The sequence below is a fragment of the Mesoplodon mirus genome, assembly GCF_964341445.2.
Source record: "Mesoplodon mirus genome assembly, chromosome: 4".
In the NCBI taxonomy this organism is placed as follows: Eukaryota; Metazoa; Chordata; class Mammalia; order Artiodactyla; family Ziphiidae; genus Mesoplodon; species Mesoplodon mirus.
The window spans coordinates 66991773-67015936 of NC_138979.1; the positions used below are offsets into that span (position 1 = coordinate 66991773).

Below are 24164 nucleotides of genomic sequence, written 5' to 3' on the forward strand. Positions count from 1 at the left end.
GATTACAATGAGATCATCAGGCCAGTGGCCAATGTGTCTGATCCAGTCATCATCCAGTTTGAAGTGTCCATGTCTCAGCTGGTGAAAGTGGTGAGTGCCAGAGCCATAAGCTGTGGCCGTGGGGTATGGAGCTTCTGGAATAGCCTTTCCCAGAACTAGCCTTGTTTTTGTAATTCACCATCTACTTTAATCTCTCTTTCTAGGATGAAGTAAACCAGATCATGGAGACCAACCTGTGGCTCAAGCAAGTAAGTGACCAGACCCTGGGTACTGCTGCCCCCTGGTGGTGACTACTTTATTTGCTGTCTGTGAACCAAGGGCCAAAACCCCTACTTCACTCCTGTGGACCCAGATTGAGGTCCACTGACTGGCTGGTCTGTCTCTACCTGGGCTTGGGGTCATATACACTGCTCTACACCCCTGTGGAAGGACTGCAGGGCCCAGCCCCTCAAGTCACAGACGATAGACTGCGTCCTGGAAAGAGAGACCTCCATGCTCAGACAAAATGGGGCTGACCCGGGCCTGGAGCCCTGGCCCCGACTCTAGTCTGGCGCCTGAGGCACCTCTTCCCCTTCCTCTTGCTAAAAACTCATCCTTAAGTCAGAGTCATATGCCGTTGTTGTTGTTGGGAGGGTGGGAGCCGGGGTTCTGGATTTTCCTGTTCAGATTGGGACCAAAGAAATGGGCTTCCACATGTTCTCCCCAGGGAGGCTTTGTGCAGACATGGACAGATAACTCACTGGCCTAAGGGTGATCCTTACACCAGCTCAGGCTTCCTTCCTAGGAGGCTGGCAAGCCAGATGGGCACGGTGCCCACTCAGCACCCTATGGTACACGTTCCCTCTAGCCACAGCCTCACCTCTCTCCCCTCAGGTGCTCAGGACTCACATCTCCCAGCCTCTGCACCCAAACACTTCCTGGGCCCTGGTGGGATCATGGCTCCTTCCTCAGACCCTTCAGAGGCTAACCCTGCTCAACCCGGAGGTGGAAGAGGGTTCTGTGTGTCCTTAGCGCCGTTACTGGGGCTTGATGGCATGTCCAAGCCATTTCAGGAATGTAAACAGCAGGAGCTTAAGGCAGGGACCTGGACCTGGCACTGGAAATGACTGGAGAAAGCCCTAGTGGTCCTGACTGATTGATGGGGGCTGGGCTTGCCCCACTCATGGGGGCAGCTAGGAGGCAGCCTGCATACTCAGCCCAGTGCTGTCTCCCCACTAGCACCCACATGAGGAATGGGCCAGTGTGGTCTGCATTGCAGAGGCGGCTCTGACGTGCAGCCGAGGTGGGGAGGTCACCAAGATGAGTGGTGTCAAAAGAAGTAAAACCATGCTTGTCCTTCCACTGCCCCCCTCTCCCTCCTTGCCTTCTCCCCCCAGATCTGGAATGACTACAAGCTGAAGTGGGACCCCTCCGACTACAATGGAGCAGAGTTCATGCGTGTCCCTGCACAGAAGATCTGGAAGCCAGACATTGTGCTGTATAACAAGTAAGGTGCTGGGTGGCCCCCACCTCTCAGGGCTGTCAGCCTGGACCTGGGTCCTTGGCCTGCTGTGCTTTACAGCCTGGTCTTCCTGGGACCTTTTCCAAGAGAGCTCCATTCATTTGGTTCATTCCACAGGTATTTATTGACCTACTATATGCCAGGTTCTAGAGACACTGTGGCACAAGATACATACCCTCCCCCTTGCCTCTAGGAGTTTATCAGACACACCAGGGAAGGCAGGAATGAGTTACAGTATCCAAATATGCAATTACAGACTGGAGGAAGGGCAAGGAAGGAAATACATGGGGGTGGGCTTCTGTCACCAAGGCAGAACCTGACCTTCCCTGTAAGTCAGGCTGCAGCTGCGCCCCATGGTTAGACCACAGGAAAGCTTCATTCTTTTTTTTTAATGGATGACCACAACAAAAGCAACAATGATTGCAACTACCAAACACAAAACACACTCATATTATGTCATAATATTGACATTCAGTCCAGTAATCCTCCACTGTAACAGCTCCTTTACTTTGCAGTGAAAATTGATTTGTATATTTTTTGCCTCTGAGTCCTTGTGGGATTTTTTTTTATTCAAACAGAAAGTCACAAAAATTATAATCATCCTCATCAGTTCACTCAGTCCCATGTAATTAATTTTTTTTCATCTTGATCTTTTGTTAGCACTTTTATGAATTCATCAGTTCTCCATTAGAGTTCTGAAAATGCTTATTCATTCAGTTCAGCAGTACAGTCAGTTACCAGAAACCTGTACTTGTCAGAGTCTTTTCCATGAATTCCTTGAAGATGAAACCCTTTTATAGGAACATTTTGCGAAAGCATCAGAGTACACCCAGAACTCTCTGTAAATGACAAAAGACTTAAAAATGACCACGGTTAAAGATTTGATGAAAGTTCACAATAATGCAATTGACAAGGAAATTTAGTTATTTCTGAGATATACATTTTAAAGTAATATCTAGAATTATGACTTACAACATTATACCAGCACATACAAGATTTTTAGAAATTTCGTGTAATGTTTGAAACATTTATATTAACATATTTCCATACAAATAACCCAAAGAAAGTTTAGTATTAGTTGTTTTTTTGGTTTGTTTTTCTGTACTGCAGGTTCTTATCAGTCATCAATTTTATACACATCAGTGTATACATGTCAATCCCAATCACCCAATTCAGCACACCACCATCCCCAACCCACTGAGCTTTTCCCCCCTTGGTGTCCATACATTTGTTCTCTACATCTGTGTTTCAACTTCTGCCCTGCAAACCGGTTCATCTGTACCATTTTTCTAGGTTCCACGTACATGCGTTAATATACTATATTTGTTTTTCTCTTTCTGACTTACTTCACTCTGTATGACAGTCTCTAGATCCATCCACGGCTCAATACATGACTCAATTTCGTTCCTTTTTATGGCTGAATAATATTCCATTGTATATATGTACCACATCTTCTTTATCCATTCGTCTGTTGATGGGCATTTAGGCTGCTTCCATGACCTGGCTATTGTAAATAGTGCTGCAATGAACATTGGGGTGCATATGTCTTTGAATTATGGCTTTCTCTGGGTATATGCCCAGTAGTGGGATTGCTGGGTCATATGGTAATTCTATTTTTAGTTTTTTAAGGAATCTCCATACTGTTCTCCATAGGGGCTGTATCAAATTACATTCCCACCAACAGTGCAAGAGGGTTCCCTTTTCTCCACACCCTCTCCATCATTTGTTGTTTGTAGATTTTTTGATGATGCCCATTCTAACTGCTGTGAGGTGCTACCCCATTGTAGTTTTGATTTGCATTTCTCTAACAATTAGTGATGTTGAGCAGCTTTTCATGTGCTTCTTGGCCATCTGTATGTCTTCTTTGGAGAAATGTCTATTTAGGTCTTCTGCCCATTTTTGGATTGGGTCGTTTGTTTCTTTAATATTGAGCTGCATGAGCTGTTTATATATTTTGAAGATTAATCCCTTGTCCATTGATTCGTTTGCGAATATATTCTCCCATTCTGAGGGTTGTCTTTTCGTCTTATGGTTTCCTTTGCTGTGCAAAAGCTTTGAAGTTTCATTAGGTCCCATTTGTTTATTTTTGTCTTTATTTCCATTACTCTAGGGGGTGGATCAAAAAAGATTTTGCTGTCATTTATGTCAAAAAGTGTTCTTCCTATGTTTTCATCTAAGTCTTACATTTAGGTCTCGAATCCATTTTGAGTTTATTTTTGTGTATGGTGTTAGGGAGTGTTCTAATTTCATTCTTTTACATGTAGCTGTCCAGTTTTCCCAGCACCACTTATTGAAGAGACTGTCTTTTCTCCATTGTATATCCTTGCCTCCTTTCTCATAGATTAGTTGACCATAGGTGCGTGGGTTTATCTCTGGGCTTTCTATTTTGTTCCATTGATCTATGTTTCTTTTTTTGTGCCAGTACCATATTGTCTTGATTACTGTAGCTTTGTTGTATAGTCTGAAGTCAGGGAGTCTTATTTCTCCAGCTCCGTTTTTTTCCCTCAAGACTCCCTTGGCTATTCGGGTCTTTTGTGTCTCTGTACAAATTTTAAGATGATTTGTTCTAGTTCTGTAAAAAACGCCATTGGTAATTTGATAGGGATTGCATTGAATCTGTAGATTGCTTTGGGTAGTATAGTCATTTTCACAATATTGATTCTTCCAATCCAAGAACATGGTATATCTCTCCTTCTGTTGGTATCATCTTTAATTTTTTTCATCAGTGTCTTATAGTTTTCTGCATACAGGTCTTTTGTCTCCCTAGGTAGGTTTATTCCTAGGTATTTTATTCTTTTTGTTGCAGTGGTAAACGGGAGTGTTTCCATAATTTATCTTTCAGATTTTTCATCATTAGTGTATAGGAATGCAAGAGATTTCTGTGCATTAATTTTGTATCCCACAGCTTTACCAAATTCATTGATTAGCTCTAGTAGTTTTCTGGTGGCAGTTTTAGGATTCTCTATGTATAGTATCATGTCATCTGCAAACAGTGACAGTTTTACTTCTTCTTCTCCAATTTGTATTCCTTTTATTTCTTTTGCTTCTCTGATTGCCATGGCTAGGACTTCCAAAACTATATTGAATAATAGTGGTGAGAGTGGACATCCTTGTCTTGTTCCTGATCTTAGAGGAAATGCTTTCAGTTTTTCACCATTGAGAATGATGTTTGCTGTGGGTTTGTCGTATATGGCCTTTATTATGTTGAGGTAGGTTCCCTCTGTGCCCACTTTCAGGAGAGTTTTTATCATAAATTGGTGTTGAATTTTGTCAGAAGTTTTTTCTGCGTCTATGGAGATGATCATATGGTTTTTATTCTTCAATTTGTTAATATGGTGTATCACATTGATTGATTTGCATATACTGAAGAATCCTTGCATCCCTGGGATAAATCCCACTTGATCATGGTGTATGATCCTTTTAATGTGTTGTTGGATTCTGTTTGCCAGTATTTTGTTGAGGATTTTTGCATCTATATTCATCAGTGATATTGGTCGGTAATTTTCTTTCTTGGTAGTATCTTTGTCTGGTTTTGGTATCAGGGTGATGGTGGCCTCAGAGAATGAGTTTGGGAGTGTTCCTTCCTCTGCGATTTTTTGGAAGAGTTTGAGAAGGATAGGTGTTAGCTCTTCTCTAAATGTTTGGTAGAATTCACCTGTGAAGCCATCTGGTCCTGGACTTTTGTTTGTTGGAAGATTTTTAATCACAGTTTCAATTTCATTACTTGTGATTGGTCTGTTCATATTTTCTGTTTCTTCCTGGTTCAGTCTTGGAAGGTTATACCTTTCTAAGAATTTGTCCATTTCTTCCAGGTTGTCCACTTTACTGGCATAGAGTTGCTTGTAGTAGTCTCTTAGGATGCTTTGTATTTCTGCGATGTCTGTTGTAACTTCTCCTTTTTCGTTTCTAATTTTATTGATTTGAGTCCTCTCCCTCTTTTTCTTGTTGAGTCTGGCTAATGGTTTATCAATTTTGTTTATCTTCTCAAAGAACCAGCTTTTAGTTTTATTGATCATTGCTATTGTTTTCTTTGTTTCTATTTCATTTATTTCTGCTCTGATCTTTATGATTTCTTTCCTTCTGCTAAATTTGGGTTTTGTTTATTCTTCTTTCTCTAGTTCCTTTAGGCGTAAGGTTAGATTGTTTACTTGAGATTTTCCTTGTTTCTTGAGGTAGGCTTGTATAGCTATAAAATTCCCTCTTAGAACTGCTTTTGCTGCATCTCATAGGTTTTGGATCATCGTGTTTTCATTGTCATTTGTCTCTAGGTATTTTTTGATTTCTTCAGTGATCTCTTGGTTATTTAGTAACGTATTGTCTAGCCTCCATATGTTTGTGTTTTTTACGTTTTTTTCCCTGTAATTCATTTCTAATCTCATAGCATTGTGGTCAGAAAAGATGCTTGATATGATTTCAATTTTCTTAAATTTACTGAGGCTTGATTTGTGACCCAAGATGTGATCTAACCTGGAGAATGTTCTGTGTGCACTTGAGAAGAAAGTGTAATATGCTGTTTTTGGATGAAATGTCCTGTAAATATCAATTAAATCTATCTGGTCTGTTTCATTTAAAGCTTCTGTTTCCTTGTTTATTTTCATTTTGGATGATCTGTCCATTGGTGTACGTGAGGTGTTAAAGTCCCCCACTATTATTGTGTTACTGTCGATTTCCTCTTTTATAGCTGTTAGCAGTTGCCTTATATATTGAGGTGCTCCTATGTTGGGAGCATATATTTTTATAATTGTTATATCTTCTTCTTGGATTCATCCCTTGATCATTATGTTGTGTCCTTCCTTGTCTCTTGTAACATTCTTTATTTTAAAGTCTATTTTATCTGATATGAGTATAGCTACTCCAGCTTTCTTTTGATTTCCATTTGCATGGAATATCTTTTTCCATCCCCTCACTTTCAGTCTGTATGTGTCCCTAGGTCTGAAGTGGGTCTCTTGTAGACAGCATATAGATGGGTGTTGTTTTTGTATCCATTCAGCAAGCCTGTGTCTTTTGGTTGGAGCATTTAATCCATTCATGTTTAAGGTAATTATCGATATGTATGTTCCTATGACCATTTTCTTAATTGTTTTGGGTTTGTTTTTGTAGGTCCTTTTCTTCTCTTGTGTTTCCCACTTAGAGAAGTTCCTTTAGCATTTGTTGTAGAGCTGGTTTGGTGGTGCTGAATTCTCTTAGCTTTTGCTTGTCTGTAAAGCTTTTGATTTCTCCAAGAAATCTGAATGAGATCCTTGCCAGGTAGAGTAATCTTGGTTGTAGGTTCTTCCCTTTCATCACTTTAAGTATATCATGCCACTCCCTTCTGGCTTGTAGAGTTTCTGCTGAGAAATCAGCTGTTAACCTTATGGGAGTTCCCTTGTATGTTATTTTTCATTTTTCTCTTGCTGCTTTCAATAATTTTTCTTTGTCTTTAATTTTTGCCAATTTGATTACTGTGTGTCTCGGCGTGTTTCTCCTTGGGTTTATCCTGTATGGGACTCACTGTGCTTCCTGGACTTGGGTCGCTATTTCCTTTCCCATGTTAGGGAAGTTTTCGACTGTAATCTCTTCAAATATTTTCTTGGGTTCTCTCTCTCTCTTCTCCTTCTGGGACCCCTATAATGTGAATGTTGCGTTTATGTTGTCCCAGAGGTCTCTTAGGCTGTCTTCATTTCTTTTCATTCTTTTTTCTTCATTCTGTTCTGCAGCAGTGAATTCCACCATTCTTCCAGTTCACTTATCCGTTCTTCTGCCTCAGTTATTCTGCTATTGATTCCTTCTAGTGTAGTTTTCATTTCAGTTATTGTATTGTTCATCTCTGTTTGTTCTTTTTTTTTTTTTTTTTTTTTTTTGCAGTACGTGGTCCTCTCACTGCTGTGGCCTCTCCTGCTGCGGAGCACAGGCTCCGCACACGCAGGCTCAGCGGTCATGGTTCATGGGCTCAGCCGCTCCGCGGCATATGGGATCTTCCGGACCGGGGCACGAACCCGTGTCCCCTGCATTGGCAGGCGGACTCCCAACCACTGCGCCACCAGGGAAGCCCTCTGTTTGTTCTTTAATTCTTCTAGGTCTTTGTTAAACATTTCTTGCATCTTCTCGATCTTTGCCTCTGTTGTTTTTCTGAGGTCCTGGATCATCTTCACTATCATTATTCTGAATTCTTTTTCTGGAAGGTTGCCTATCTCCACTTCATTTAGTTGTTTTTCTGGGGTTTTATCTTGTTCCTTCATCTGGTACATAGCCCTCTGCCTTTTCATCTTGTCTATCTTTCTGTGAATGTGGTTTTTCTTCCACAGGCTGCAGGATTGTAATTCTTCTTGCTTCTGCTCTCTGCCCTCTGGTGGATGAGGCTATCTAAGAGGCTTGATGGGAGGGACTGGTGCTGGGTAGAGCTGACTGTTGCTCTGGTGGGCAGAGCTCAGTTAAACTTTAATCCGCTTGACTGTTGATGGGTGGGGCTGGGTTTCCTCCCTGTTGGTTGTTTGGCCTGAGGCAACCCAACACTGGAGCCTACCTGGGCTCTTTGGTGGGGCTAATGATAGACTCTGGGAGGGCTCATGGCAAGGAGTACTTCCCAGAACTTCTGCTGTCAGTGTCATTATCCTCACGGTGAGCCACAGCGCCCGCCCACCCCCCGCCCCGCCTCTGCAGGAGACCCTCCAACACTAGCAGGTTGGTCTGGTTCAGTCTCCCCTAGGGTCACTAATCCTTACCCTGGATCCCGACGCACACACTACTTTGTGTGTGCCCTCCAGGAGTGGAGTCTCTGTTTCCCCTAGTCCTGTCGAAGTCCTGCAATCAATTCCCACTAGGCTTCAAGGTCTGATTCTCTAGGAATTCCTCCTCCCATTGCCAGACCCCCAGGTTCGGAATCCTGATGTGGAGCTCAGAATCTTCACTCCAGTGGCTGGACTTCTGCAGTATAAGTGTTCCCCAATCTATGAGTCACCCACCCAGCAGTTATGGGACTTGATTTTACTGTGATTGCGCCCCTCCTACCATTTCATTGTGGCTTCTCCTTTGTCTTTGGATGTGGGGTATCTTTTTTGGTAAGTTCCAGTGTCTTCCTGTCAATGATTGTCCAGCAGCTAGTTGTGATTCTGGTGTTCTCGCAAGAGGGAGTGAGAGCACGTCCTTCTACTCCGCCATCTTGGTTCCTCTCCAAGCTTCATTCTTTTACTCTACCCGACGAATGCTCCCTCCCTGCTGCACACGTGCATCTGCCCACCAGCCACAGGAAGCTGCACCTTTTTCCCTCTTTCAAAGGTTCTTCCTCTGCCTATCTGAATCTGCCGTTGTGGCACCTCCAAAACCTGCCTCTCTTTCCTAAGCCCATACAAACCTGACACCTTCCACATTTAACCTCTGTTATTAGACAAACATAATTTTAATTGATATTTTACAGTGTGTATTAGTTTGTTCTCCAGGTATTGACAGACTTCAATTTTGTAACCATGCTTTATCTCTGGAGTTCTAATGTCTTAAAAAACCACTGAGCATTTTTCAACAAAACACTTCGTATAGAATTAGTCTAATCAGATTTTAAAGCATTCTATTTTTAGGTTTGTATGCCGTATTAGTACAAATCAATATGTTTTACTGTTCGTATTGGGACTAGAGAAGCTAGGTTTTTGGCTGAATCCCACTTTCTAGTCATGGGTTAAAAGAGAAGTGTTCTTTAACCACTCCAAAGATGGTCCGTGTTTTTATTTTTTTTAACATCTTTATTGGAGTATAATTGCTTTACAATGGTGTGTGCTTTATAACAAAGTGAATCAGCTATACATATACATATACATATATCCCCATATCTCTTCCCTCTTGTGTCTCCCTCCCTCCCTGTGCCACCCCTCTAGGTGGTCACAAAGCACTGAGCTGATCTCCCTGTGCTATGTGGCTGCTTCCCACTAGCTATCAGTTTTACATTTGGTAGTGTATATATGTCCATGCCACTCTCTCATTTTGTCCCAGCTTACCCTTCCCCCTCCCCATGTCCTCAAGTCCATTCTCTAGTAGGTCTGCGTCTTTATTCCCGTCTTGCCCCTAGGTTCTTCATAACCTTTTTTTTTAGATTCCATATATATGTGTTAGCATACGGTATTTGTTTTTCTCTTTCTGACTGACTTCAGTCTGTACGACAGATTCTAGGTCCATCCACCTCACTACAAATAACTCAATTTCATTTCTTTTTATGGCTGAGTAATATTCCATTGTATATATGTGCCACATCTTCTTTATCCATTCATCTGTCGCTGGACACTTAGGTTGCTTCCATGTCCTGGCTATTGTAAATAGAGCTGCAATGAACATTGGGGTACATGACTCTTTTTGAATTATGGTTTAAGCTACAGTAATCAAGACAGTATGGTACTGGCACAAAAACAGAAATATAGATCAATGGAACAGGATAGAAAGCCCAGAGATAAACCCACACACATATGGTCACCTTATCTTTGATAAAGGAGGCAGGAATGTACAGTGGAGAAAAGACAGCCTCTTCAATAAGTGGTGCTGGGAAAACTGGATAGGGACATGTAAAAGTATGAGATTAGATCACTCCCTAACACCATACACAAAAATAAGCTCAAAATGGATTAAAGACCTAAATGGAAGGCCAGAAACTATAAAACTCCTAGAGGTCCGTGTTTTGTTTACTGCTTTCCCAAGAAAAGACAGCATTCATAAATATGTTTCTTTCATGCAACTTGTAAATTGGTCCTTAAAGAACTGGGACAGGAGATAAATTAACTGGTTTGCAGAATGTGAGCCATCCTAGCAATCTCCTGGTCCAAAGGCTCTTAAGGAGCTGAGCAGGGTGGTAAGAATTTTTGCTAAGTTAGAATTAAGAAAGTGGGCACAGATCTTAATCTTATGATTTGAATTTCATAGCTGTTTTCTTGCTGGCAATCTTGGGTGAACAGCTGGGGTGCTTTAGGGATGTGTGCTTTTAACAATACTGAGAGACATAGTGAAAAGCTTCAATCGGATATGGAGAGGAGCAAATATCATAAGGAATTTCCTTGGAATCTGAAGCTGAAAATAAGATTTAAGGAATATCCTTCAATTCCTCTCTCCTAACTAAGACTTCAGTTTCTCTAAACCTCTGGTGAGAGTTTCTTTTCTTTTTTTTTTTGCGGTACGCGGGCCTCTCACTGTTGTGGCCTCTCCCGTTGTGGAGCACAGGCTCCGGATGCACAGGCTCAGTGGCCATGGCTCACAGGCCTAGCCGCTCTGCGGCATGTGGTATCTTCCCGGAACGGGGCACGAACCCGTGTCCCCTGCATCAGCAGGCGGTCTCTCAACCACTGCGCCACCACGGAAGCCCAGTTTCTTTTCATTTCAACACACTAGAAACACTTTTTACCTTCTTATGCCAGTTTCTCCTGCCATGGTTTTGTTCTTTGAAGTTCGTTCTCTAGTAGAATCTCCAGAAAGTGTTCACGGACACACAATATACCCTAAGTTCTTACAAGTGCATAACTCATTGTAGCCTTTTTAGGTAATACTTTTAGGTCATCTTGCTGATATAAAATCCTTGGCTCATATTTTCCTTCCATGAAAATCTTTAAAATGCTGACTCATGTTCTGGTATGAAGTGTTGCTGTCAAAAACGATTGCCAGTCTAATTTTCTTTTTTTCTTGTAAAATCTGGTGACTTTGGGGAGAGAAAAGGGACTCTTAATAAGTGTGCCAGAACCACAGATGTAAACCAGGACTGTCCTGGATGAATTGGGATGCATAGTCAGCTTGTTTACAAGGGGGTTGTTCTTCTTCTTGGGTAACCCAAAGATATTTTATCCTTTATCTTTAAAATCTAGTTGTTTTACTCTGTACCATATACATAATAAGCCTTCTTTTATTCCAGTAAACTTTTTGTGAATTAGAGTTTTTAAGATCTGTTCTATTGCTTTATCTCTCCAGGAACTCCATTTTCACATATATTTGAACTGCTTTACCTATATTCTCTCCATATTATTTTCTCTCAAATTCTTTTTCTTTGTCTCTTTTTGATTTAAAAGAATTTTTTTTCTCCTTTCTGTTTTTTATTTTCATCACAATACTTTCCATGGTATCTGCTTGTTGTTACATTTTAGTTTTTATTTCTAAAATGATTTTTTAAATTTCTTTCTTCCCATTCTTTCCTAAGTTCTGTCAGTTCTTTATTCATCCTCCTGTTGCTTACCCAAATTCTTAACTTTTCTATTTCTAATTTATGCTGCTCTTTCAAAGTTTCTAAAGATCATTCTTTCTATTAGCTTAATTTGTAATGTCGGATTATGTTTCATCATCTGCTCTGAGGTTATATATATATTTTTTTATTAGTTTCTGCTTTATAACAAAGTGAATCAGTCATACATATACATCTCTTCCCACATCCCTTCCCTCATGCATCTCCCTCCCTCCCACCCTCCCCATCCCACCCCTCCAGGTGGTCACAAAGCACCGAGCTGATCTCCCTGTGCTCTGCGGCTGCTTCCCACTATCTATCTACCTTACGTTTGGTAGTGTATATATGTCCATGCCTCTCTTTCGCTTTGTCACAGCTTACCCTTCCCCCTCCCCATATCCTCAAGTCCATTCTCAAGTAGATCTGTGTCTTTATTCCCGTTTTACCCCTAGGTTCTTCATGACATTTTTTTTTAAATTCCATATATATGTGTTAGCATACGGTATTTGTCTTTCTCTTTCTGACTTACTTCACTCTGTATGACAGACTCTAGGTCTATCCACCTCATTACAAATAGCTCAGTTTCATTTCTTTTTATGGCTGAGTAATATTCCATTGTATATATGTGCCACATCTTCTTTATCCATTCATCCGATGATGGACACTTAGGTTGTTTCCAGCTCCGGGCTATTGTGAATAGAGCTGCAATGAACATTTTGGTACATGTCTCTTTTTGAATTATGGTTTTCTCTGAGGTTATATATTTGTGGTGTGCACTTGTCTGCTTGTATGTTATTGTTATTCAATTACTTTTCATATTTTTCTTACAATATGTTAATATGAGGTTCAGGCTAATCGTTTTCTGTTGCTCTTGTTTAAATAGATGGCCTTTGCTGTACTTTTAGGACAGGTACCCAGAGGGGATGGGAGTGGGTAAGGGTGGGTCTCTTGTGTCACCTGCTTGGGAGTTCCCTCCTCAAGTGGTTCCCTTGAAGCATATAAATACTCCATGTAGCCACCTCCACAGTCTGAGAGCTGCCACTTCTAGACACCTGCTTCTCTACTTTCTCAACCATCTTCTTTTTCTTACCCTCAGTTTCCCATGCTGTTCAATTTGAAGCCTACCCTATGCAGCTTTTTTCTGGGTGGGTCTCTGTCCTCTGGAAGGCAGTTGGGGTGGGAGGTATTTCTGAGATCGAGCCCAGCCCAGCCTCCTCTGCAGACCCTGGTGGCTCCCCATCTTTTTGTCCTCTCCCACAAACTGGAACCTGTGGCGCCCTCTCTGTTTCACCATTCCCCTTGCTGAGGATGCAGTGCAGAGCGGGGTCCTCTTTTTTGAGGGGCAGATACCTCTTGGTGGTTTCTGTCTGGGACTCTCGGGACAGGAGAACTCCCCTTCCTCTTCCCTCAGCCACCTCCACAGCAGCTAACCCCACCCGAATCCCACGCAGTTCCCGCTGCTGGTGGTGGTTCGACCCCACTCTCTCACACCTGAGGTTCTTGGAGTTCCACGTAACCTAACTTTGTTGACCACGTGGGCAGTGGGATTTTCCTTTTGCTATCTTGTTGCCCTGTTTTTCTGAGGAAATTTGGAAAGGTTAAAGAAATGGATGCCATCGTGGTCTTTCTCATACCACTCACCACCCCCGCCCCACTTCAGCTCTTACTCTTTCCTTCTATTAAAGTGATACCTCAACTAATCATTTGCACCCACCCTGCCTTTTCTTTTTTTAATCAACTCACATGGTTCAGCAACACACTGGCTGAGTGAGACCTTTCCCCCTCAGCTGACCCTTGCTGCCAGCCATCTCTTGGGCAGGCAGGGGGGTGAGAGCTTCATTTATTTTTTTGGTCATCCGTTCAGTCAGCTAGTACTTACCGAGCGCCGTCTCTGTGGCTGGGGCTCTGCCAGACCCTGGTACCCAGCGAGGTCTTCATCTTCGGTCTCCTGGTGGCAGAGCTAGGCCGCTGACACTGTCAGCAAGCAGGCCTCCTGGTCTGGGCAGACACAGCTGCGGGCGTCTGTAGGCAGCCGCCACAGTGACCAGGATCCCTGGAAAATAGCAGACATGTGCACCAGCAACTAAGGTAAGCTGATCTCCAGTGTTTGACCTTTTGGACGCACAGACTTGAGGACTCAAGTTCCGACTGGTCAGGGCTCTGCCACAAACTCTCTGTGGGACCCTGAGCAAGCGAGTCCTGCTCTCTGACCTTCAGTTTCCTCGTCAGTAAAATGAGGGGATCAGACTAAAGCAGGGATCATTCAGCTTTTCTGTGAAGGGCCAGGTAGTTAAGTATTTTAGGCTTTGTGGGCCTTAGAGTCTCTGTCGCAGCTACTCAGTCCTGCCCTTGTAGCTTAAAAGTAGCTGCAGACAATAGACCACAAATGGGTATGGCTGTGTGCTCCAATAAAAATTTATGTACAGAAATAGGGGGCAGGCCAGTGGGCCATACTTTGCCCTGGACTAGTCCCTGGGCTCTGAAGGTCCATTTTGTTGATCCAGGATGCCCTAAGGAAAGTTGTTCTGGAGGCCTCTGCCTTCCCAGGGGTCCTCTCAGCCCTCTGCATAGTGTAGGCCAGCCTCCCAGGACGCCTTGGTGCCCAACATGGTCAAGCCCACTTGGGGCTGTGCAGGTCCCCACCCCCTCCCCACTTCTCATACCCCTGCTTTCCTCCTGGAGCTGTGAATCATCTTCTTGTGGGGAATTGAGGGCCCAGTAGGATAAAGTGGGGCTAAGATCATATAAACACAGCAGGGCACCTTTGGGACAACCCAGCCGGCTGGAGTGAAGGCGGGTAGTGGATTTGACATCAAGTCTTCACGTGTATCGACTGTCCTGCTCGACAGACGCACGTGAGGGTGGGAGGGCCAGAGACCAACAAGGAGACAGGCCCTGGACACACCCCCTCCTGTCTTCACACAGTGCTATCCAGTAACAACCATACAGGATATCCCTAAATGTTCAAGTTTGTCTTTTTTTTTTTTTTTCCAGCTCTTCAGGCAAATGGGTATAGTGGTTGCTCCCTTTAGAAGGACGTACATGCCTTCAAATGCAGAACTCTAAGAAATCAACAGGGCTGACCCACGGAAGTGTCAAGAGCTTTCACTGGGCAAGGCCATTGTCATGAGGACTGGCTGGCTTCATGCTCAGATGCGAGACTGGACAGGGTGTTGAGCTGGTCGTCAGCAAATCTTCCACTGCACAAACCAGCTGATAAATGCCAACAAGCCAATTCTAGGAAGAATGTATGTCTCTGCATAGAAAGGGTGCACATAGCTAAACAGAAGGGAGAAGGAACATGGGGAGAAAATGGGGAAGGATAGGGACACAGAAGGCAAAGGAACCTGTCATGCTGGGTTTGAAAGACAAGGAATCAGAAAACATGATTATTCATTCTAAAACAGTACAGGGAGGAATGGGGAGTTTGGTAAACGGTAGAACCAGGGTCCAGAGATAGGGCCTGGTAATAGACCCATCTAACAGGCTCAGTTTAATGGCAGTGGGCTCCTACAGTGGTCTCTGCAGCCTCTTTCAGGTCCACGGTCTGGTTTGACATCCGTGTGTGTACACACATTGGGCTCCCAATGCAGACAGAATGAGGAGGCATTACCAGGGCCAAACCGTAGGGACAGCGAGTGGCAAATATCCCCAGAGGTCACCTAAACACCTGCCTCCTGATGACCACTTTCATTAATTCCTTTTATTTCTTCAATTAAAGGAGAAAAAAAATCTCTGGCATTTGGGAGTGTCTCCATAAATATCAAGTTGGGAGTTGTATGGTGTGGAATGAACCCATGACATGCCCCAGGGCGGGGGGGTGATGAGTGTGTCAGACTGTTGGGGGTTGGGGGGTCCTGGACCTCAGTATCCCCACTGGTAAATGGGATGGTGAACTGCGAGACCTTTTACAGCACTTTGAGCTCTCATATTCTGCAGTTTTACAAATCATCACTTGCCGTTTACCTGCTGGCGGCGGGAGAAGCTGGACAAGATGACCACGTGGTAATGACCTGTGTGCCGCACACCTCCTCTTTGTCTCCGCAGTGCTGTTGGGGATTTCCAGGTGGACGACAAGACCAAAGCTTTGCTCAAGTACACAGGGGAAGTGACTTGGATCCCCCCGGCCATCTTTAAGAGCTCGTGCAAAATCGATGTGACCTACTTCCCATTCGATTACCAGAACTGCACCATGAAGTTTGGTTCCTGGTCCTATGACAAGGCAAAAATCGACCTGGTCCTGATCGGCTCCTCCATGAACCTCAGGGACTACTGGGAGAGTGGCGAGTGGGCCATCATCAAAGCCCCCGGCTACAAACATGACATCAAGTACAACTGCTGCGAGGAGATCTACACGGACATCACATACTCGCTGTACATCCGGCGCCTGCCCCTGTTCTACACCATCAACCTCATCATCCCCTGCCTGCTCATCTCCTTCCTGACTGTGCTCGTCTTCTACCTGCCCTCTGACTGCGGCGAGAAGGTGACCCTCTGCATCTCGGTCCTCCTCTCCTTGACTGTGTTTCTCCTGGTGATCACTGAGACCATCCCGTCCACCTCTCTGGTGATTCCCCTGATTGGCGAGTACCTCCTGTTCACCATGATTTTTGTAACCTTGTCCATCGTCATCACCGTCTTCGTGCTCAACGTGCACTATAGGACCCCCACCACACACACGATGCCCATGTGGGTGAAGACCATATTCCTGAACTTTCTTCCCAGGGTCATGTTCATGACCAGGCCGGCAAGCAGTGAGGGTAACACTCAGAGGCCAAGACCCTTCAATAGTGCTGAGCTCTCAAACCTGAATTGCTTCAGCCACATAGAGTCCAAGAGCTGCAAAGAAGGCTACCCCTGCCAGGACGGGCTATGTGGCCACTGCCACCACCGCAGGGTCAAAATCCTGAATTTCAGTGCCAATCTCACGAGAAGCTCCAGTTCTGAATCTGTCAATGCCGTGCTGTCCCTCTCTGCTCTGTCACCGGAAATCAAAGAAGCTATCCAAAGTGTCAAGTATATTGCTGAAAATATGAAAGCACAAAATGAAGCCAAAGAGGTAAGGATATGTCTGTTATTACATTGGTCATTCATTCATTCAACAAACATTTTATTGGTTCCTTGTGGGCAAGGCTTAGGGTGGGGTTAAGGAATTAGACTGGCATCAGTGGCTTGTGTTCAGACCAGCTCCTCATTTACCAGTTATTTATCCTTGGATACACTGCTTCACCTCTGTGAGTCTGTCTTTTCATCTGTAAAATGGGATGATAAAGGTTGTATGTGGTGCCCTGCATTTAGCTGCTGGGCTGCCAGCAGTTTGGGCCACTGGAACACCTGATGCTGAGTGAGTGGATTAGGAGGTAGTCTGGAAGAGGGCATGAGGTCAGATGATCTCCAATTAGTATTGATCAGCTGAGCTGACATTTTAAACTTTACTAATTGTCTCCCTACTCCCCTTTAAGAGTAATTTACATAAAGTACACACCTCTTAAGTCTACATCTCAGTGAATTTTTACATTATGTGTACACCCACGTAACCATGATCTAGGTAAAGATATAGAACATTTCCAGTGCCCCACACAGTTCCCTTGTGCCCCTCCCCAGTCAGTAACCCCCTCCCTCCCTCCTCAGTAACCACTGATCCCGACCTCTTTTATGTTAATTAATTTTACCTATTCTTGAACTTCATATAAGTGGAATTGCATAGTATAAACTTTCATATCAGACTTCTTTCATTCAGCAAAGTGTACAAAGATGTCTGAGGTTTATGCTTTTGGTTTGTTATTGGTGTGTAAGATTCTACAGTATGACAACACTGCCTTCTGTTTATTCATTCTACAGTTGTTGGACATTTGGTTATTTCCAGTTTGGGACGATATGAATAAAGCTGCTATAAATTTATACATACCATTTGGTGAATATATACACTCGTTTCTCCTGGCTACATTCCTAGGGTGGAATTGCTGGATCATTGGAGAGGTGTATTTTTCACTTAAGTAGACACTGTCAGGTTTCCAAAGGGTTTGAGCCAATTGACACGCCCCCTGGCAATGTTTGAGAGTCCCAGCTGCTGCCTTTCCTCGCCAAACGGGGGTGAAGTGGCCTTTCTTGTCCCTGTGGACTAATGATTAGGGCTCCTTTTCATATGCTTATTGGCCATTTGGATATCTTCTTTTGTGAAATATCTATTCACACTCTTGCCCATCTTTTTTTAATTGGGTGAACTTCTATTTCCTTCAAAAATCTTACGCTAGAACTAGTGATAGGTATTAGTAATGGGGAAGCTTTACACTTAGGTGTTTGGCTGCTCCCACTCTGTTTACCCCCAAGGTTACCAGAATCATGTTCAATAATTTTTTAAAAAGCTCTGCTTTAAAATTAACTGGTTCTGCTTTAAGTTGATTATTAGCAAAGAGCTAATTACCAGATAATTTCAGCTCCTGATGCACTGTAGGTAATTAATGTTGGTAGGGAATGTCTGGAGCCTCTTTTATTCAGCTGTGAACGGCATATTAAAGTGGATGAGGGCTTCCCTGGTGGCGCAGTGGTTGAGAGTCCGCCTGCCGATGCAGGGGACACGGGTTCGTGCCCCGATCCGGGAGGATCCCACATGCCATGGAGTGGCTGGGCCCATGAGCCATGGCCGCTGGGCCTGTGCATCCGGAGCCTGTGCTCCGCAATGGGAGAGGCCACAGCAGTGAGAGGCCCGTGTACCGCAAAAAAAAAAAAAAAAAAAAAAAAAAAGTAGATGAGACAGGAGGGAGATAGCAACAGTGGCCCCGTGTCCTCACCCCACCCATCTGAGCAACTCTGAGCCCGTCTTGTGACTGTAACAATGCAAAACCTCCCACTGATACCAGAAATTTAGTCAAAAAGTCAGGCCCTCCTTTAAATTCAGTTGAAGCTGTTGGTTTTTTTTTTTTTTTTTTTTTCAAGTCTTTATTGAATTTGTTACAACATTGCTTCTGTTTTATGTTTTGGTTTTTTGGCCCTATGGCACGTGGGATCTTAGCTCCGGGACCAGGGATCGAACCCACACGCCCTGCATTGGAAGGCGAAGTCTTAACCACTGGACCACCAGGAAGTCCCTGAAGCAGTTGTTGGACATTAAGTATATGATTAGAGAATCTCACTTGTCTAACACTAATCACTTTTGCAGATATTCTCTACCCTTTCTTTATCCACTTTTAAAATAATCACTTCTTTTGAGAGATAATTTACTAAAGATTGAGATCTAAGTACCCATCGTCTTTGTCGGGCTATTAGAAACTATCTTTATTCCAAAAATTATTTACTAGGAACCATACAAGGTGTTAAAGAGTTTCACGAGGGTTTTAGTTAGCGTTAGAGTTTCCACAAGATGTGTGATGGAGGCAGACAGTAAAAAAAAAAAAAAAAAAATGTTACTGAAAGGGAAGTCACAGCTGAAATGCCAGGAAGGTAAATTAGTGAAATAGCCTGAATGTGGCCAGCTAGAGGCACATGGTTCATCTCAAGGGGCAGCCACTGCTCACTTCTGGTCATCTGTTACCACAGGTGAATGTGGTCCCATTGTTTTTCCAGAGAAAGCAGAAATCTGGACCACCGTCCAGTGGATTGCAACCTGTTTATGAAAGGGTGGCAAGTGTTAGAATAAAGATGCCTACTCAGTGCTCTGAGGAGAGTCAGGCTGTCTGAAGGATGCCTTCTTTCTCTCTTACTGTGTGACGGACATGCTGCTGTTTACATAGAGTTTTTTAGAGGTATTTTAATTTCCTAATTCCCTGGCTCCAACTTGGTTGGTTTTAACTGTCCTGGGCTCCTAGGAACTTGGAATGAACAGGCTTAGTTCTCCCAGAGCCATCTCCTGAGGGTGCTGAGAGCCTGTGAATGACTGTCCCTGGACACACCAGATCCCAAAGGGACAGGAGTGTCATCGTGTCACCTGCCTTGGCTATTCTCTTTTCAAGTTGTTTGTGTTGGTCACCCCTACTTGCTTACACTTGTGAGGTGTTTAATACTCTAAGTTCAGAGTTAGGGCTAGGATTGGGTTACAAGTAAGAAAACTAGTTAGGGAGCTTGTGGTCTCATGTTAATACTCTCCGTTTTACAGATTTGACGGCTGATCATTTGAAGTTGGTTCCACTGTATGAGTTGTTCTTGAGGTCTTGGAGGTGTGCATAGATCAGGGACATGATCTTCTGAGCTAATAACCCTGATACAAGTTGTTTTGTTTGGTTCAGATACAGAGATATATCTATATATATATATATGTATGTATATCTGTTAGTTCATTCATTCCAACTAGAGTCAGACTTCTGATCAATGATTTATTTACATGTGTTGTAATTACTGTTTTCTAGGGTTAAATTTTGGCCATCTTATTTCATGTTTTCCATTTATTTATTTTTTTTGCCTCAGTTCTTGCTGTTTACTAGAAAGTTTGAATATGTTTTGCTGGTTGAAAGTCATGTGCTTTATTTTTATTCTTCTACTAGCTCTTCCTAACTGATTTAAACCCATGCTCAAGTTCCGTTTCCATATCAATCGGTCTCTTACATTTTTAAGTATCTGTGTTTGCCTCCCACCCCACTGTCCTTCCCCTCTGATCTTCCTCACTGCTTTGGTTACCTGGGTGTTACTAGAGCTTTAGTTTTGGTTTTTCATGAATATATGTTTTGGTTTTTGACCTTCCTTTTTTTTTTTTTAGTCTATAGTCACCCCTCACATCTATCTTATGGTGTCCTCCTGGATTTATTTCTTTGTGTTGGCATGCCTTCTCAAGAGTGTTTATGGGTAAACCTTTTGGGGCCTGTAGGCTTAAAAATGTATTGTGGGGCTTCCCTGGTGGCGCAGTGGTTAAGAATCTGCCTGACAATGCAGGGGACACGGGTTCGAGCCCTCATCCAGGAAGATCCCACATGCTGTGGAGCAACTAAGCCCGTGCGCCACAACTACTGAGCCTGCGCTCTAGAGCCCACGAGCCACAACTACTGAGCCCACGCGCTTAGAGCCCGTGCTCCACAACAAGAGAAGCCACCGCAATGAGAAGCCCGCACACCACAATGAAGAGTAGACCCCACTCACCGCAACTAGGGAAAGCCCGCACGCAGCAACAAAGATCCAACACAGCCAAAAATAAATAATATTTTTTTTTAAACTGTATCGTGCCCTCACTTTTAAGTGCGAGTTTAGCTGGATACGAAATTCTAGGGTTGAAGTTCTTTTCCTTAAATACTTAAATAACACTCCATGGCCTTTTTGCCTCAGTGTCGTTTCTGAAAAAGTTTTAAGTTAATCTGAATGTTGTTCCTTTGCAAGTAATCTATTCTATCTAGAAGCTATTAGAATTTTCTGTTTGTAGAGAAATCGAATGACACCAAACACAACGTGTTGGTGTGGGTCTCTCCTAGTCTGTTTGGCATTCCTGTGAGCCATTTAATTCCAAGGTTTTTCATCTCGCTTTAACTCTGGGGAAGTCAACGTTATTTCTGTAAAGATCTCCTGTTCACCCCTCTTTTCTCTTTCCCTGAACTGTTGTTGTACAGATGGGATACCTCTGCTCCTAGCTTCTCCATCTCCTAGCTTTTCTTTTACATCGCTGCCCCAGGTGAGGTCCTTACTCTCCTCCCTGTTTCTTTCCGGGCCTGTATTTACCCTTGCCAGTCATCCCAGCTCTTGAGTTCTTTATTGCGACTTGTCTGTTGTTCACACTTGTATTTCCACTTGATTCTTCTATAACACTGCTTGTTCCTAACTTCGTGTTTCCAATATTCTCTCCTATCCAGTGACTATCTGGATAGTCTCAAAAGACTGTCTTGTTTAGTTTAAATCCTTAACCTATCTGTTCCATGAATTTTCTTTCAAATACCTAAGTTTGTGTATTGGGGGCCTGTAAACTCACCTTTTCTGGGGGTGTCAGCCATCCTTACTGAACTGTGTTTGGGGAGCCCAAACCCAGGCTTCCCAAGGCAGAGGACCCACATGGCCACAAACTGGGCTAGACGCCCCTTCAGGGGCGTTTCCTCCCCTCCAGCTGACCTTGTCGGTGAGGATCTCCTCCACGTCCCTTTCACTCAACTGCAGTTGTTCATCTTTGATGTGGGGAGCGAGGAGGGAAGCCTCAGGCCCCACCAGTCAGAGGGCACTTCTCTGCTCTGCTGTTCCCCTCAGCCAGGCCCTACTTTGCTGACAAGTGGCCCTGCCTGCATCTCTGGGCTGGGAATGGCAGGCTGGAAAGAGGCACAGGGTTGGGGGAGAGAAGAGCACCACCAAGCCTTCCCCAGTCCTTCCCTCCACCGAGACCCTCCTCTTCCAACCGCATGCTCACGCTCAGCAGGCCGCACCTGCCCAGGTTTCTGACCGTCCTTAAGGCACAGTCTCCTCTTGTTTCTGGGACATCTCCAGGGTTGGGCTGGGAGACAGAGTCGGGCTTGGGCTAGTTCACCATTCTGCCTAACACTCATCTACCTGTTCATGCATCATTAGTGCCAGCGTTTCCAGAGAATGACCAGTATCGTTGAGCCTTAAAGACTCAGAGTCAGACATAAAATTTTCACCCGGCTCTATTAGCAGCACTGTTTGTATTCATGTGTAAAACCCAAGTCCCCTCTTTCTTCACCAGGCTAAACCATGTGAAGTGCTCTCAGAGGGAGATTTATACTTGGTTAATGGTCATTTTTAAAATCAGCATTAATATCAGTAGGTATTATTCATTAAGGACCCTGTACCAGGCACATATCTCATTGAATACTCATAACAACTCTCTGAAGTAGGTACTGTTCGTATCCCCCATTGACCAAGAAGGAAATTGAGGCTGAGAGAGGTCACATAATTTACCCAGATTCTCATGCCTCTCTCTCCCAGGAGCAGAGCTGGGATCATAACAAGTCTTGGTTTTCCCACCCCACTGCCTCCTATAGGCCCTAAGAGGTTTAGCCAGTAGGGGGTGGGCAGGAATCACAGGGTCTATTGTATATTGGAATCTTTTACACCCAAAGTCTTAGGAATTCAAGTAAAGTAACCGGTGGCAAATAGGGCATTATAGCTCTAATCCACTGACTTCCCAGTGTCATTGGAGGGACGCTTTCACTCAAGCTCATAATGGTGAAATAAAATCCTTGTCTCCCAGCCCCATTTCAGTGCACTTAATTAAATTACTAAATCACATGCTGCCTCTTCATTATGTGATTTCTTCAAAATCAGTTGATTCATGGGTTCTCTTTTTCTCAGTCCAATTACGGTTTCCTTTCTGAGTTGTCTAGTATAATTAACGTGCAGTTCTCCTTCCTATTTCAAGCCTAAATTGAAGCTGTCTTCTACACAATTAGTCTTGCTCTTTCTTCCATCTTTCACTTTATGGTCAGCATCTATTTCTGATTTTGAACCTGTTCTATAACTATACAGAATTCCATGATACTTTGGCCTTCTAATTGAAGATGATATTTGGCTAGTTGGGCATTGTGGAGAGGGGGCGGTGGGAGAGGAAGAGTGATGATGGGCTTGCCCTGATGTGCTTATTTCATTTTTGAAACAGACGTTAAAAGGAAATTAGTATCTAAAACTGGGTAAGAGCTAGTACTTTGAATTATGTTGGATTGTATTAGCTATTCTAACAAAGGCCCAGAATCCTCCTGCAGAGGTGTAAATCAAGTAACTGGTTTTAACTAACTTTATAAATTGGAATTCAATTTGGGGGAAAAAAAAGGGTTACGTAGATGTTAAGAAATTTCTGATTTAAAACAGATTTAAGGGCCTCCCTGGTGGCGCAGTGGTTGAGAGTCCGCCTGCCGATGCAGGGGATACGGGTTCGTGCCCCGGTCTGGGAGGATCCCATATGCCGCGGAGCGGCTGGGCCCGTGAGCCATGGCCGCTGAGCCTGTGCGTCCGGAGCCTGTGCTCCGCAACGGGAGAGGCCACAACAGTGAGAGGCCCGCGTACAGCAAAAAAAAAAAAAAAAAAAAAAAACAGATTTAATATGACAGATATTTTATTCCTATTTCTCTAGTGCATAAAGAGAAACTTGAGAATGGTAGATTTCCTCAGACTACATCAATTAGAAAAAAAAGGTTTCTTGCATATTGGCAAGCAGAATGGCTTCTTCTACTGAAACACATTTATTAGATATTCAATATTGAAAATGTGTTCACCTTGCCTTTTCCTTCCCGCTTTATTTTTTCCTCTTTCATGATTTTTGGTTTTGTCTTTCAGATTCAAGACGACTGGAAGTATGTTGCCATGGTGATTGATCGTATATTTCTGTGGGTTTTCATTCTGGTGTGCATTTTAGGGACAGCAGGATTGTTTCTGCAACCTTTGATGGCCAGAGATGATGCATAAGCACTAAACTGTGTGTTACTTATGAGGTTATTACTTATGTGTATTGGGGGAGAGGGGGCTCACTGTTTTTTTAATTTTATATTTTGTTGTGGTAAAATTCACTTAGCATAAAATTTATCATCTTAACCATGTTTAAGTTCACAGTTCAGTGGTATTAAATATATTCACATTGTTGTGTAACCATCACCA

The 24164-nt window shown here is 43.5% G+C and overlaps 1 protein-coding gene across 1 annotated transcript; it reads left to right on the plus strand.

Moving 5' to 3' along the window:
• CHRNA3 (cholinergic receptor nicotinic alpha 3 subunit) lies at positions 1–23975 on the plus strand (the record flags this gene model as incomplete). Its single annotated transcript, XM_082618882.1, has 5 exons — positions 1–90; positions 204–248; positions 1377–1486; positions 15705–16716; positions 23847–23975. Exons 1-5 carry the CDS (start codon positions 70–72, stop codon positions 23973–23975), a joined length of 1317 nt encoding a protein of 438 aa, XP_082475008.1. The 5' UTR covers positions 1–69.
• Between the last annotated feature and the right edge of the window lie 189 nt (positions 23976–24164).